This window comes from Colias eurytheme, chromosome 9 (assembly GCF_061535395.1).
Source record: "Colias eurytheme isolate Ceu_HAF_F1 chromosome 9, ilColEury1 Martin Lab GWU primary, whole genome shotgun sequence".
Classification (NCBI taxonomy): Eukaryota; Metazoa; Arthropoda; class Insecta; order Lepidoptera; family Pieridae; genus Colias; species Colias eurytheme.
Window position 1 is genome coordinate 9849491 of NC_142988.1, and position 17434 is coordinate 9866924.

At 34.8% G+C, this 17434-nt stretch overlaps 1 protein-coding gene across 1 annotated transcript in view; it reads left to right on the forward strand.

Moving 5' to 3' along the window:
• The window catches only part of LOC149906062 (uncharacterized), a 78018-nt gene that overhangs the window by 49933 nt on the left and 10651 nt on the right, over positions 1-17434 (forward strand). Inside the window, exons 8-9 of the mRNA XM_090105644.1 lie at positions 13577-13715; positions 14704-14924. Of these exons, the coding sequence (XP_089961770.1) occupies positions 13577-13715; positions 14704-14924 (360 nt within the window). The remainder of the gene's footprint in view (positions 1-13576; positions 13716-14703; positions 14925-17434) is intronic.

Below are 17434 nucleotides of genomic sequence, written 5' to 3' on the forward strand. Positions count from 1 at the left end.
ATAGAAATGCATGAGTTGCATGACCCAAACAGGTTCCTATTACAAGTCTGCCTACGCGATCGCCATCTTCCTGACCCAAGGCATTACCCTTGCTGATTCATTTTCAGCAACTGCATTTCGCCCACCTTTCTACTTATTGTAGAACATTTTAGCGAACCCACATCTGCATGAATAATTCTGGATTTCTAGAATATTCCGTTTATCTAGTATATCAATGTAAAAGAGAGACTTAGAGAGACGCGACCGCAATTGGCTAAGCAATTAATAGCTCAAATAACTTACGAGTTGTTCCTTTAATTGGTAATGCCGTTCTGGTTTGTTCTCACGCTTTACAGGTCGGAAGTCGAGACTGCGACGTCGACGCGAGACAGCGGTCGCGTCATTTTAGCATATTTTCTAGCAGACTCCTTGTCTGTAATGTGTAATTAAATCATTATACTCCCTTGCGTGCATTACAGATATAGTCCAGGAGGAATCGGCGCATGAGTACCGAAAACTATTCCACCTCAATTTTTTTACGTGATCCTCTTCAAATTGCCCTACTGATGATATAAATGCATGTTGCCATGGGGCAACCCGGTGCCATATTGTTTAAACCGAAATTGTTTAAACAATTGCAAGGAATTGTTATTTTTCAACCGGACAAATTTTTTTTATATTTTTTATCGAAATACCAATAAAAAAGGTCCAATTACTTTTCACGATAAAGTTAATATTTTCAAAGATATGAATTTTTTAAGGTTTGAAAAATCTCAAATTTGGGTACTTTCGACCCATGAAAAATATATTTAAAAAAAAAATAATATATAAGTAATATTTTTTTTTCAATTCTCTATACAATAGTTAATAATATTGTTAATAGAGATTTAAGAAAATTTCATTGTTTATATCTGTTTTTTAATTGTTAACTTCGCGCGCTCACAAATAATATAAGTTGCATACTTCTATGTGGTTGTGATTCAGAAGACTGTAAGAATATAATATATAAAAATAATATTGATAATAAATAAATACTTATTTTTAAATCTTGTTTTATTATTTCATACTTCTCCATCTATAACTTTCGTTTGAAGAAGTTATTCAATGTAATTAATAAGGTAAAAGACCTAGTTATTGACACTTTAAATTTTATTTTAGTTAAAAAAAAAACAAATCAATTCTAATAAATTAATAAATATAATTTTTGAATTAAAAATTTTAAGATCTTTGGTTTTTTGAGAACATTTCATTCTTTTAATTAAAATCAAATTGCGAGTGTCAAACAACTAGGCCAGTGTCAATAACTGGGTCTTTTACCTTACTTGCTGTTTCAATAACAAAAAAGTAATATAAACTGACAAAAAAGTAATTTTAATTACATGTTTCAATTTATGCTTAAATAACTTTAAAAAAATTGATTTCAGAAAAAAATATATAAGAAACAAATTGTAGACAATTTAATTATTAATAAGATTGCTCTCTTTAGAAATCTTGATAAAGTTGATAGTTTTTAAGATAAATGATAAATAATGATTCAAGACACAGAGAGGCCGATGCAGCGCATGAGTAAGAGAGAGACGGCGATACTTAAAGGTAAGCGGCGCGTACTTGTGAGCGCGCGAAGTTAACAATTAAAAAACAGATATAAACAATGAAATTTTCTTAAATCTCTATTAACAATATTATTAACTATTGTATAGAGAATTGAAAAAAAAATATTACTTATATATTATTTTTTTTTTAAATATATTTTTCATGGGTCGAAAGTACCCAAATTTGAGATTTTTCAAACCTTAAAAAATTCATATCTTTGAAAATATTAACTTTATCGTGAAAAGTAATTGGACCTTTTTTATTGGTATTTCGATAAAAAATATAAAAAAAATTTGTCCGGTTGAAAAATAACAATTCCTTGCAATTGTTTAAACAATTTCGGTTTAAACAATATGGCACCGGGTTGCCCCATGGCAACATGCATTTATATCATCAGTAGGGCAATTTGAAGAGGATCACGTAAAAAAATTGAGGTGGAATAGTTTTCGGTACTCATGCGCCGATTCCTCCTGGACTAATATATAAGATCTTGCCTGGTTGCTTATATGAATACTTCTTAATATTAAATTTTACTTGGGTTGTTACTTATAGTCATATAACGTAGACTATTAAACTAATTTAAAGTAATATTTATGTTAAGAAAATTGTTTTACATACTTAGAATAGGCATTTTTATTGCATAATTATTCAAAGCAAGAAGTAAAGCACGCTTCGCTTGCACCGCCACCCTTGCAACGGTAGTGGTTTTAATTTATTCAATCTATTTAAAATAAACATGGCGAGCTATAAAAGCTTTCGCAGAATTTCTTTTCATGCGGCCAGTGCTGGTGTATGCCTTTTCTGAAGATGGCGATGACGTACGATTTATTATTACCCGTTGTACAGGTTTTGGCTAAAGGTTTTTGTAAGAGTTACGTTTTGGTTTCGTAACCGTACTTGGTTCTTGCGATTGTATAAAAATTGCAAAGAACTTGTTTTCAATTTATAAGGACTTGTTAAGATTATTGAACTTCCTACATTTAAGGTTCCCGATAAGAACAATGGCATTTTTATTTATATAGATAAAAAACCTAACGAATAACATATTTTATTAAGTACTCAGCGCTGATGCATGTTAAATTTCAAACTTTTTTTTGAATCAGAAATTGCCATCAAACACAAGAGAATTAAAACGTCTGACTCATAAACTTCCTTTGATGCAGTAGGTCATTATAAACCCGTTCTATTCTTGTCAATACCTTAATCCAGCATTAATTAACTCAATTTTATTCATCTTTCAGTAGATACTTTGGTTATATTCGTATATGGATTTATAATCAATTTTTCGTTAAGGTTGTCAACATTAAGGATGACCATAAACCTAGTGGAGTTTGGAGTAGAGAGCATTGACCGCTCCATAATCTATGAATACTAGGTTTACTGAGATACTTACGACAATTCTCGCAAAACGTTCAGAAATAACCACCCTACACTGCAACCGATACGATAATTCTGTCTGTTAACTACCAATGCACTTCGCTGCTGGAGATTTCGCTGCTATTTTATTTTTCCCCGTTGTATCTTCTACAAAACAATATAATAAATCGTACATTTACAACACGGTGTTGTATCTACTTTTACAAAGTATGTCGAGATTTTCTTTTGAAACGTAATCATTAAAGACTTGGCTTACAATCGCGTTTCTGTCTCTATTTAACTTTCAATGGTTCAATTAAACTGTTACGAACATGCAACACTTAGAAAACCATTTTCTATATTGTGATCGTGATGTTATATTATGTCGCTATATTAAATAGATCTTTCTTTGTCCTTGATTGTTTGTTTTTTGTTCTATAGATAAGGGTTTATAATTAGCCGTCTATAGTGGTGGAATGTAGGTAGGCTCTGCAGAACTGAACTCGTTTTTGTTTACCGGTTAGCGATATGCAGTCTTGTGGGAAGATAAAAACTTGTTCGTGCAAACCCCACGCACATTGCGCCTATTCTTAATATTAACATCCCGGGTGATTGCGAATTTCAACCGTTTAAATCCGCTCTACAATTAAATCCAACTCAAGAACCATTAAAACGTTTATAGAATTAATCTTCATGCAAAGCGATAGACATATTTGACGGATGTATGTGACACATACAGATTTCATACGGTATGTTTGCTGTCAAAACTGTAGCTGTGCGGTGTTGTGGGAAGTTGGTGATTATTTTAATACGAATGTTATATGTAGATTTGCTATCCAAAGTATGCAATACGATGCCTAAATGCAAATATTATGGGTAAAAAGCCATTTAATGTAAGCAACACCAACAGCCGGTAAAGAAATAAAAAAACTGGTATAATCTTATATATAGTCTCTTCTTGAATTGTTACCAAATCGTCTTCTTCTCGCAGCCAAAATATAAATGAAATTATTTGTACATAATACAAAAATAGCATTAATATATTTTATTCACTGTAGTGTAATCGATTTCTCTTGGCCTCTACCAGGCGTCAATTTCCAATTTTAGCAACACGCAACACGTGTGTACAATGTACATTATCATATTTTATTTTGGGGCAATTTATTATCTAAAATAACATTTATATCTAAAGCTATCTGCATTGTTTTCAAAACATATCAGTTTCTATTTTCTATCGTGAACTTTCTGCTAATGTATGTATTTGGACATAGATGTTATGAAAATACCCCGTGAAATCTCACGCTCCTGTCCAACACCTAACAATACATGTTCTAACTATATTAATACATATTTATGCCATATTAATAAATTAACAAGTGTCGCGTAAACTGTTGTGGCTTATAAATATTAATTAACTTATTGCAACTTGACCGCTTTTTCAGGCGTTGATTCAATTACAAATTAGTCATTTCATAAACATTATGGCGTGACCTCAGCTCTAAATTAAGAATTTAATGCTGGTCATAATTTAGCTTTATTTATCATTCTCATGTTCATGATAACGACTGAATTTTATTTATAGATAATGGTCATGCTAAAAAGTTAATCCAAGTACAGGTTAGTCACAAGCCATTGAATCATCGGTTGGGTAAAAGCGTTTTGTTCGCGGAGTTTCTCAACCAGTATTGTTGGTATCGTTACTCAACACACGATAAAATACTTCATCTTACTCTATGTACATCATTTAAATTATGTATGCCCGTCTCTTCCTTTATAAAGCGATTCGCTTCACTACATTTCGTACCTGAAGTACTGTTTCAGTGGAGCGTGGAACAACGTAAAACAGATGTATGAGCACGATTATTTAAGATGTATATTGTACCTATGTAAAAAAAGCTCAAAGCCCTTCAATGAAGAGATGATAGACAATTAAGGTGAAGTTTTTACTATAATTAATTTTTATCTTGAAAACAGATCTAGTCTATGATTTCATCCTCCCAGTGAGTGTTAAAGATAAACATTTGGGTAGTATAGAAACTATTCATCATTGTAACCGGTGTGAAAATGCACGTTAGCACTCTATTCATATAGCACCAATAAGTGCGCCAAAATTACAATTGATCGCCGGTTTCGCTTAGCGCAAATGTGCGAAATCTCTTAAGAGGTAAAGCCGGCTTCTGCGAGTGTCATCAATCGCGTCAATTGTAAACATACCCGTATGCCGGCGCCGCCAGTGACTCACAGTATTGCGATGTGGGACGGGGCATTGTGCACATTGATTAGGGTTGCCATTTCTGGTTCATCTGAGCTATATCTCCAGATCTGACTGTTATCTGGTAATATGCTATCGTAGAGTTGAATCTTTGTTCTAAACCTATAGTTTCATGAAAATTACATCCCAAAAGCCAAACATGTGTTTACTTCTGTTATTTATGCTTACTACAAAAACAGCTATAAATATGACATTATTCTTTTGATCGTCTTCTTATAATTCGTCTTCATCTGCTCATAATATGTTGCAAGAATATACATCCCAGCTATTTTGCGGTGAGCTAATTTCGATACTAAGAAAAAGTAAGTGACAGCCCTATAAATAGTAGGTAGGCTGAAAGCTGTGTAATGCATGATTGTATGTAAAGGAGGCGCAGTCGACGCCGACGCAAGCCAACGAGAAAGCGTCGGCCCATCGTCATGACCGACTTTCAGCGTGCACCATTACCGAATATTTCCTACCACTTGCCCGACTTTTTGCTGAAGCGCGACACTTAAGTTTTTATTTACAACAGCCGCTTTTATTAGACCTCTAATGTGTTGACTAATACTTTGTTTTAAATCGTACAAACGTCGTTTAAGTGTAATACTTAAATGGTTAATTAATTCTAGAACGAAAACTCTTTACAAAGATGGTAAAATAATAATCTTTACGATTTGGCAGTTAAAAAACTAATTTTTATTGTTTTAAGTTTTAACAGCAAAAAGATGGACGTTAATTAAACGCGATTCTAATTAGGATAAGACAACGAGGCTTTTTTTGTAACGTTCACCGTTGCAAAGGCATTGTGTTGTTAAGATTTTATAGCAGTAATTACTTATAAACAAAAGCCATGTTTCTGATCTTCGACAACGTTTCCCGTTCAGGGTACATAGTATGTACACTTTATCAGGTCTCGTTGCTCTTTCCCTCACGATTTACGTCGTGATGATTCTACGGGAAGATTCACGATCCGATAACTCGCCATCTGCTTGCGTTTCGATAAAACTATGTTTAATAAAGGTTCCTAGTAGGAGAGCGCTTTATTTGCTGATTATATTAAAAATGCAAGGTCGATATACAAGTAAAAAACGTAATATCGAACCCTTATCAGTGGACGTTAATCAGAAATTGGGTAAGTTCCGAGAATATGTCGCAAATATTGCATGTAATGCAGTGTTATTTATATACATATGTAATTAAAAATCTCTTGGTATTTTGGTAACTGTGATAAATATTGCTTAATAAGTCAATAGCCAATTGCTTTTCCTAAGATTTTTCTTAATTACATTAAGAATTCAATCCACGTTGTTAATTACATAAAACGAATTGATAAAGTATTTATATACATTTTCATATATACCCTTGACCAAGCGTGGGAGGGAGCCGTGTATTTTTAACCGTAGGAGGTCATTAACCGAGTCTTCAGTCAGTTTTGAGATTGCAACTTAGTCTCACGAGGAAGCTGGCTTGATAAAAGGTCATTGATTCGATATTGAGAGGGCCCGTATATTGCATTGAGCCAATTAACTATTTCGGATGTTTTGATCTCTATTTCATAATTAAAATTGCAAAATAAACATTTTCATACACAATTATTTAAATGGATTTTTATTTAGAAGATATGTTATATAGGAAAGGATAGCTACTAAAAATAATAATTTACTTTATAGTTACTTAAGAACTTCTAAATTTGTTGATTACCACACTATAATTTTTTTATCGTATGGCCTGAGCATATAACGAGTTTACAATATCATACATTGCGACAAATGTTCATACAAGATGATGATTGTGTTACTAAAAAAAACATTTGTCATGATAAAATTCACGAAAATATTATACCTACTTTCACTTGAAAGATTTTTAAAATGTTTTGTACATACACTTTTGTCTCCATCACTTCAAAAACTACCAATCCATAATTAACAACTAGTGGAATAGAATCAATGAATAAGCGACGACAAATTGAATCGAACGTTCGTGGCGTTAACCTTTCAACGATAAGCCGGCTGTGTGTTATTCGGAAATTATTATTAGCTGGGTCCACACCGGCCGATCCAGTGATCCCGCGATCCGCGATCCAGGATCGCGGAGCATGGATCGTGGATCATGTTAGGCCGATCCACTTTAAAAACTTGCGATCCAAAATATGCGCTCCAAGTGATCCTAAGGCGATCCGTGATTCAGCCAGTCTAACTCTTGTACGATATGGAGTCACACGTACAACGGCGGCGTCTTGCCGTTGCAGCAGTAACTTTTATTATACTGAAATGTTTGCGCAAAAAATAAAAAAAAATAAATCGACGGTTTTGGGTGAAACAACTTTACAAAAATCGATTGGAATCTGGGACTCAGCTGTACGTAGAGTTAGTTTCAGATGAAGTGGAACACAATTTTGCAAGAATGAATGCTATTCAATTTGAGATATTCGACTTTCTGAGATGTCCATGGTGAGGTGGATCGCGCGATCCAACACAACCGTCCACACCGCGCGCATCACGCAACTGAGGCACCTTTGAAGCGGGTACAAAAACCGCCCGCTAACGGATCGCACGAGGTAGGGATCGCGCGCGGCAAAACGCGTGCATGGATCGCGCGCGGCACGTCCACACCGCCCGCATCTTTGGATCGCGCGCCTGCCGCGCGCGATCGGATCGCGGTGGATCGGCCGGTGTGGACCCAGCTATTTGCAATTGATTGGTCCCCGGCGGAGAGCCCGTGAAAATTAAACTACGCTGCAGTGTCGGCTAGCGAATGCGTCATCACGATCCCTGATGCAATTTCCGTGTTCATTTTTAACGTTATGATCGATTTTGATTCAACATTGTATAATTTTGTTGCTGTAGATGAAGAGCTGCTTGCGAGTTGCGCCACGATCATCGACCGTTCTGTCTCATCTAATATAACGTTTATTAGCTGACACATAAATTATACTTTAATTGGGCTTATTTAAGGACCGCTGTCGAATTGTTGCTTTTACACTGCTCTTCCACTATAAAAACCGCGTAATATTTGCTACATTTTCAGCTGGCACATTTTTATGCTCCCTGTAAAAGCGCGCACTTCAGTCAGTCTGCAGTCTACAAATTTCATTTTTCATACCGTTATAGAGGTGTCTTTCGATTTTACTCTTTACTTTGCAAGTAATCATAACGGAGATACTTTAGAAAACGATAAGTTTTAATTAAACACCGACAAGCGATTTCTCTTACTTTATTGCTCGCTTTAAAATTATATTACACTTAACCATAAAACGACATTTATTTGCAGTTCGCGTTTACAATATTATGCCAGCAATCAGTAATTGCGATCGTAACTAATAAAACTGTTATTTCTTAGATTCCCTGTCAGTTGTCACGACTATCTCTTAAATATAACAGAATTATAACTAGCTTTGTTGTTTGTCTGCTTTACAAAAAAGTAGCAGATTCGAAACAAAGGCAGAAAAAGTAATGTAATGTAAAATTTTATTGACCACTGCCACAATCTAAATTTGTATGCTCTGAATCTGTCTGCATAACGACAATTTATATGCAGCTGTGTCTTATATGGTAATTTTGGAACAGAAATAAAGCAAGTGTGGATGACGTGAGACTGCTGTTGTCAGATAATTTCAACTATAAATTATACAGGAAACAGATAGCCTTTGCGGAATGATTTAATGTACTAGAATGATACGTATGCAAAATTTCGGTTAATCTAATATAATATGATTTCACTGCTTGTAATATTTCTATGTAGGTATAAGGTGTATTAAAAATTATTTAGAATTGATGATTTATTTATTATACGCTTAAATTTTCACTCGATAAGTGTATATCTGATAATACCTCGATATATCACACTTGGCTGATAATACAATATTGCATTTTATGAAAAGGGGACAGAGCGCGTGTGTGCATTCACATACCATACTTGACTCTGTTGATATAGAGATTAATTTTGCAAGCCGTCAGATTATGCTGATACGTGAATTGCGATAACGTTCTACTTTCCCCACAGTTTAAGTTGTGTAGGTACAAATTTTCTACTTTTATTATCAAGAAGTATTTAAACAAGTGTGAATTCAAATTCAAAGTCGCCTTGCCTATGGAGCACCTGCGTCCGATTCAATCCGATCTTTTGCATACAAAAGAGTTGTACATGCGTGATTTGTAGCATAACGATAGCTCATCCGTGCTAAATTTGAACTAAACTGATTAATAATCGACTGGCATAACGCATGAGCAGTTTTATTTTGTGCTCGATCGATGCCAACACATGATCGCTCTGACTCACCAAACGGCATGTTAAAAAAGTGAATAAAAAGTCCTTGTTTTTCCATAGTATTCTTTTCAACAACAATACAATATTGTGCAAACATTTTATAACATAGACGTTAATTTTCATTATTACACACATCCCGGAACTTTTATTCAGCTGTGCCGATTCTCATCTTTCATTCATTTAATTTCTAGAGCAACTCGGCTTATGTAATAATGTGCGAAATATTTAAAATGCGAATATAATATGAGCAGCATTTTCATCTCGTAACAAAAAAAAAGCTTTGAATAGTGGACCAAAGCCAAAACATTGCATAGATTGAAAAGTAACGGATTCGCGACACGGGCTATACGCAGTACGACAGACCTAGACAGTGTTCCAATTAGGCGAGGCCAATCGCATCAACGGTGGGCGCTTCGAGCGTTAATTAGAGATACTCCCGACAGTTCCACGTTACTCTTCCGTGCACTCTCACCCTCTCGCTAACCAATTACCGGCCAACTGATGGATAAGCGACTTGTAAAAGGTCTCTCCACATTTATTTCGATTCCCATTTCTGTCTAATTGTAGAAAGGTTCTTAATAAATTCTGAGCAATTCATTTAATTGTACAAATCGTCTTAAACAGTTAAGTTATTAGATGCATAATTAAATGTAATGTTTGTCGTGTTTACCAGGACATTAACATCATGTTCTAGTTCGTTATTTTGTGAAAAGGGCCTCTTAGGGATTTTCATGTTTGTCGTAAGCCGAGCTGTGGCGATGTCTCTATCCTAAGACGTGACACGGCGGCTGGGCTTAAGTGCTCCAAGTTTGTTTTCCTACCATAATGTGTCTGTAAATATCACCTAACCCTCTCCCACATCCGAGTAGCTTATTTGCGTTTACATTTAATTAACACTTCAGTTTTCGAGTGGAGCTATGCCATATTGATTTGCCAGATATGTGATCCAGATGCGTTCTCATGCAATGTCCTTTTCACACATTAACTTATGTATTAGTGTTCTGTTCTGTGAAGCAATAAACCGATTCATGTATCGGCAGTGGTCGCAGTGATCTACTGTTAGACCACAGACGGTATCATATTCGTTTCTCGCTTTCACAACGCTTTCTGTTTGTATCGGTCTAATATTAAAATGTTCTACAAGCTATGACTCCGATGGAATTTCATAATTGAGCCTTTAGACTGAGGTTATTGGAATGTTGTGGCTGTGAACTATGTCTATTAAGTATTATATTATAACAACATTGTATTGTGGACAGTGGAGTACCTTGAAAAATGTGTATTATTTTATTTTATATAGTCGTCGATTAAAATAAAAATTCAGAGTAATGGGGCTCTAAGTAGGAAATTTAATAGCACCGTCTGTATAGCCTTGCCGTGGTTGAATTTCACGTACAGTTGAATCGCAGGTTGTACCTTTGAGCAAAGCAGCAATGGCGGCTGGGGGGTCGTGACTCCCCATCCTGTCTCTTGCATGAGCGCGGTGCACGAGCCTGTGTAGTTTATATGCAGTTTTGAAGAGCTTTTTACTAAAGTAGATGAAAAGTTTACGTGTACATACATTTTAGCTGAATTGAATTGAATTCTGCGCCAAGCTCTAGACGTAACATTGAAATTTTAAGAGCATTTATAAATTGAATGTTATGCCGTATCATTGCGCTAACTTCTGCTTAATTAAAATGTTTTAGGTTTATTTGGAAGTTCATACAAGATATCTGTTAAATTTTAACGGCGGTAGCAACACTTATTACAAAAGCTTCAGGGTGCGAAGCTTGAAAGCAAAAAAAACATAAACATTTGAGCTTTTAATTTTTTCTACATAAATCTTAATAATAATAAATTAAAGCTTTCGCTACTAACGAATGAGGTATATCAAAATTGCTACATATTGAAGGCATGTAGTAAAATAGACTAGATATGAATCAATGTATTAACCGTCCAGACCATATATAATATCGGCATCGATCCTTAAAGTCGTGCTTTGAGTCGGGCTTGCATCGGGCCGGATGAAGTTACTGGAAAATTGCACTTGATCCGACGTCTCGGCCACCTGCCACCCTCCGCCTCCTCATGATTTAATTTCACTCCTATTGCCTATCTACACGGTAATAGGGTTTACATGTAATTTAATGATAGAACTATCGTATAGATAACGAGAATGAATATGCTTGTTAACGTTTCAACGCTGTGAAATTACACGTTCATTTATAATTTATTTTGCAAATGAGATATATTCATGACTGTATTTACTATTTTCTCGTGCAATGCGGAATTGCATCTAGATTCTAAATATTGATAACGAAATATTGTATAACAATTGAATGAACTTTAGAAACACGTCAATCAAATCCATCTTACATAGTTTTAAGAAGTCAAAAGATTATCATATTAAGGGCATTCTTTGATCGATTGAGTCATATTTAAAATGCGGTATTTCTTTAAATCCAGCAGGTGCGTAAGTTTAGTATGCATTGTTGATCGTGGCCGTAATCGGTTTTTGCTGCAAGGAACAATGGCCGGCTGCCGGCTACACTGTACACATTCCATCTATACTCTATAGTCTATACCACCGTTAGCCGAGCGGTAGTAATCGATGCAATCATCTTCAGTGCACTCCTTTTTAGTTGATACTATTGTCGTAACGTTTTAGTTAAAAGAATTCTTATTGCGTTGCTTCTGAATTTATTTTCTTATTTCGATGTTGCGCTCCTTATCTTTTCTATTGTAAAGGATAATATGTATATTGGTTTTTAAGGTTTTAAGGTAATTTTTACCTATGCTTCGTAAACTCTAAAAACGATGAAACCTATCAGTTTTTGCAAATTTAACTTGATAGATAGCTCAAATATTTTATCACCATAATTAATTCGTTTTTGAAGTCGATACCTATATACCGAGGTCGTACGTGTATGACGTGACGTTACAAAAAAAAAATAAACAATTTTTTCACTACTTTTACACCTCAATAACCAAGGTCTTTATGAACAGTTGTCACGCATTGAATATGGCAATATGATTGCATTTCGCCAAAATAAGTATTGTACCGTTTAAAACTAGGTACCTACGATATCTTAGTCGTTAATAAGTTTATCCTACGTTAGGTTTATACATCAAAGATATAATTTTACTGCTTTCGCCTGAACGATTTAAAGAGTAGACAGGGCGCGGTTGGCGGAGAGCCAGACCAAACAGGGTAAAAAGCAAGGGCGGTGGCGACGACCGCGCCCCGAAATAGCGGGCAAAGTCAAGGCGCGTATGCCTAGCATCGAGCGCTGTCAAAATAACTTTCATAGTTACATATAATATTACAATACCGGACCAAGTACATACTTCACCTAGACACGCCCCAACTATAAGGGCGTGTCGCGCTATTGTCGTTCTATGATCCACAGGTGTCTGGATAATTACAAAAAATATGGACATTTTTATTGTCACACTATTCTCAGTGCTGTCGCGTTTATCAAAATTTTACAACACGCAATAGTTGACCGTGAAATGATGTCCCCTCGCATGTCGATGGCAATTTTATAGTATGACGTGATGGCCTAAAATATACATTAACTCCATTTTGTACCGAGTAAAATATAAATAAATCTAGAGTAAAGTAACGGAATAAAATGCCTAAGGTGTTGCATAGGACATACGGCGTTTTACGTGCACATATGTGGCACAATAGCGTCGCGCTGACTCACAGCAGTTTGGCTCTGAACAAGGACATCCTCGGTGTGAGCCGCGGCAAATGGAAACATAAACATCGTTACTCCATATCCGACAACTCTATTCACCATTGTGCCGCAACAAATTGTCGACATAATAGACTTCGCAACAACACTTTGGCGCTAGATGACACACTGATATTTTAAGGATAATAACTGTTGGGAAATATCTTTTGAATAAGCGGAGACGTTATTTAAATTCGATTGTATAAATAATTATTGCATTGACAAAACGAAAATCTAAATAAATTACTTTGTCAATTCAAGTTCGTACTTCAACTCTCCTCTGAGTCGATGCTCTAATATCGTTAGGATGGAACGATGAAGCGTGTGAAGGTCATAGCACTTATACATAATGTTTATTGAAAATTGATTAAAGCATATCACTTTAATGTCATTTTTTTGTGTCCAGATGACTTGAAGGCGGTGACAGAACGTCTGATAGTGGAAGCACGCTTGGCGGGCTCGAAAGACAATATCTCCATAATCGTGGTGTTCCTGAAGGACCCGCGTGAGATTGCCGCTCAAAACCGCCCGCCCATGGATCTTGGGTACGTAACATCTTATATTAAATATTTTACATAAATTATACTAACTATAAACTAACATTATCATTCTTAATGCAAAGTCGGTAAAAAATAACGAATTTTTGCCAAAGCTCACGCGAAACTCGTTTTATTGGGTTTAAGCAAGATGACTTCATTTTATGACTAGAATACGAATAACTTTTGATATTATTTGACCTTGCTATTTTATATAACATAAGTAATGAAAACGAAAGTGCTTGAGCATTCTAACATGGTATGGCTTCGAATCTTATCATCAGACAACATTTATACCTAAAGCAATAGGTACTAAGGGTATATCAACCTAAACTCTCATTTTCTATCACAGGACGTTCAGCTAATTTACCTACGTCAATAAGATGAAATATTGAGATTGATATTCAAATCTGTTCATTCTCAATTTGCATAACTCTATTAAGGTGGTTATATTTTAAGAGGATTTTAAGTCTTATCTTAATATCAATCAGTTTTATGTAGATAACTTCTTCTAATAATAACTGCATTAGTCACGAGAATAATGTACCATAACATGAATCCAGATCTAATCATAATCTATCGATCTTCCATAACAGTTATTGTCCATTATTTTTTACACTTTCTAATCATTATTTCAAACACAAGTCTTTTATATTTGTAATAAATCTGTAGACGCATCCAATACACAGTAAATTCCTAAAATTAAAGGAATATTTTTATAAATAATAAAGCAGTAGAAATCTGTTAGAATACAGAGTCGCTTCATTTGCTTGATTTGAGAGAAGTATGTAATAAAATGTTTTAAGAAAGAAAGCACGATTTATACAACACATATAATATATAGGAAGTCAACGGCCACTTTAGTTATCTGGACCCGGATCCGCATAAGAGGACAAGAGGAATAAGTGTATCTTCCATCCTCTGGATCATCTGGCTAAAAGGCTAAACCACCTGAAATGATACAACAGGGTGATTTAACTGATGCGATTTACCACAGGCTGGACAACGCGGTGGTGAACGCGCCGCCGTTCGCCGTGGAGGGCGCGTGTGACGCGGCGGAGGCGGCGGGCGCGGACAACGGCGTGTCGGACAGCGACAGCGAGGACCTCGGGCCCGAGACCGCGGTGGACGTGGACGCGGACCCGGACGACGCGGACGTGGAGATGCGCAGCCACGAGCCGCCGCTGCACGCGCCCCGCGCGCCGCCCGCCAGGATCGGTGAGTTGCCATGGAAACCGAATGTTTGCTTACGGACACGCATACCCTCTTGATAACCCACCTTTCCTTTCCTTTATTCCTGTCTTCCGCGAACTATGTCTCCCTTCTCTTTCAGTATTAGAAAATCGAGTCGTTTGCGAGGTGTTACACGGCATGGACGTGCGCGTGGTCGCTTAATATCATATGACCAGCTATATTCACCACCAATTTGTTATTTTTACAAATATGTTTTTACTTTTTAAATTTTACACTTATTAGTTTTTTTACACCTTTTACACCTTTTATTATCATTACTAGCTAATAGCATTGATAAAGAAGTTGTGTTAATATAAACGAGATCCCTTGCCAGCTCTCTCAATGGCTGTCATGTTAAGGATTATGATGTAAGTATGCCCGGTATGGACTAATTGTGACTTGGGCTGCAATCACTAATGCAATAATAAATTATACTTATGTAAATTGGCATTTTGTAGTCTGCCACGAAGTGCCAAAAACAATCGGACTAGTTCTAACAGTGACAAATGGTTTTAAGATTCATTTTGTTTGAAAGAAAGATAAAACAAAGATTTAAGCTACTCTCTCAATTACCGAGAAAGCTCAAACACAATATACTCGATAGCTCGATCTTCTGTTGCCTGTGGGAATTGTAAATGATATTTGAAGGGATTGGATTATTCAGGATGTTAGAAGTAAGTCAAAGTAGCGGAAGTTTTTAATTTGATTGTCTTGGGAACAGAATTCGAGGAGACGTCATCATTTACTTTGTCGCAATATGACGGTAGATAGACATTCCGTCCAGATAATTGTACATTGTCTTATGATGGATACAAAGAAAGTTTAATAAGCTACTTGTTCCACAGACTACGAATTTAAAAATATGTACTACTATTGTATTTCATCTTCATTTAAACAAAAGAATAGAAGTGCAGAAATGTTTTGATAGTCAAATTAATATTTCTATCATTATTTTTGCTATGTCTATTCTTTTTCTTAATATCATACTATTGATACATTCGCTATTTTAAACATTATTGAAACAAAAATATCATGCATGTAATATCCACTTTCGTCACGGTATTGTTACTTCCAAATTAACAATACCACATTGTTAAAATTTGTAAAATTTTAAAGTGTAAAATATAAATCCACTCACAATTCGCAAGAAATATAATGTTATAATTTCTAGAGAAAAGTTAAAATTATCTTATTACGTAATATGTTTATTTTATTCTTAATATTTACACTTTATTATTATATTAATTCGGTAAAAATACATATTATATTAATTCGGTGGTTAGAAACTTGGAAAGTAAAATATGACGTAATGTAGAATGTAGATGATGTAAAAAATAATAATGATTTAAAATAATAATTTTTCACTAAAGCATTAGCTAATGTTTGAAATTATTGTTGGTACTTTTATCTATTCAGAAACGTTTTTTTTGCCGCAGTACCGTTACGGGTCACGGTCACTTTTGTCACAATTGAGAATGGTTTGCTGACCATTGTTTTATTGAATTTTTAATTTTTGCTCACTTCTATAATATATACTTACATCAAATTACCGCAAATAAGTACGCATAAATATAACGATTGAAGATACATTTAGACTTTTTAAATAATTTGGGGTAAAGTATTTTAGGAACGTACGTGGGTGGGTACTTCGATTTATTGAAATAAGTATGTAATTTCAAATAAGTAGATCAATTCATAACTAACAAAATGCCGTTCATTGAATAGTATTTTATACTTAGAAAATTGTACATGAAAGCATCGTGCTGTAAACGCGTATAAAAACTAAAAAGAATGTGAAGAATTATGCGTGGCACACGTATCGGTAACGAGGTGCGATTTATACAATCCTATCCTAGTCATTTCATTATTATTTCTTTGATATAATAAAATACACTATAATTTCTTATTTAAAACACAAACAATAAGAGAGATTGCTTTAAAATATACTACACCAATTTTGTAAATTGTTAATTTTACACATCAAATATTTCATATACATACTTAGTTATATTTTTTTTGTTTTTTAATAATAAATTTGATTGAAAGTTTGACGCAAATAAATGCAAATACTTATAGATGATAATATTTTTAGAGTGCTCTTGAAATTTTTCTTAATTTAAGTATGTATATAGGTAATATATTGTTTATGTTATGGACTATGGTATATGTATAGGTACAGTTTACTATTTTCATACATCACTAGTACCTATATATCCAAGAAGATAGAGGGGAGACATAATGGTTGCAATTTAGTCGCGTTCCAGTGCTACGACCTATGTTATCGGCTCGCGGCATATTAGACATTCCACTGCCAAGGCTCAAGGCCGATACAGACATTCCTTGTGTGTAGACAAACATACTCATTAAACGTTGCAAAAAATATCGCCAAAAAATGTCTAACCACTAAGTTAGTCATACCTAATCCATTTTGATAAAAATACATAAGTATTATAAAAAAAGAATTTTATATTACGAAACACTAATAAAATATTTTG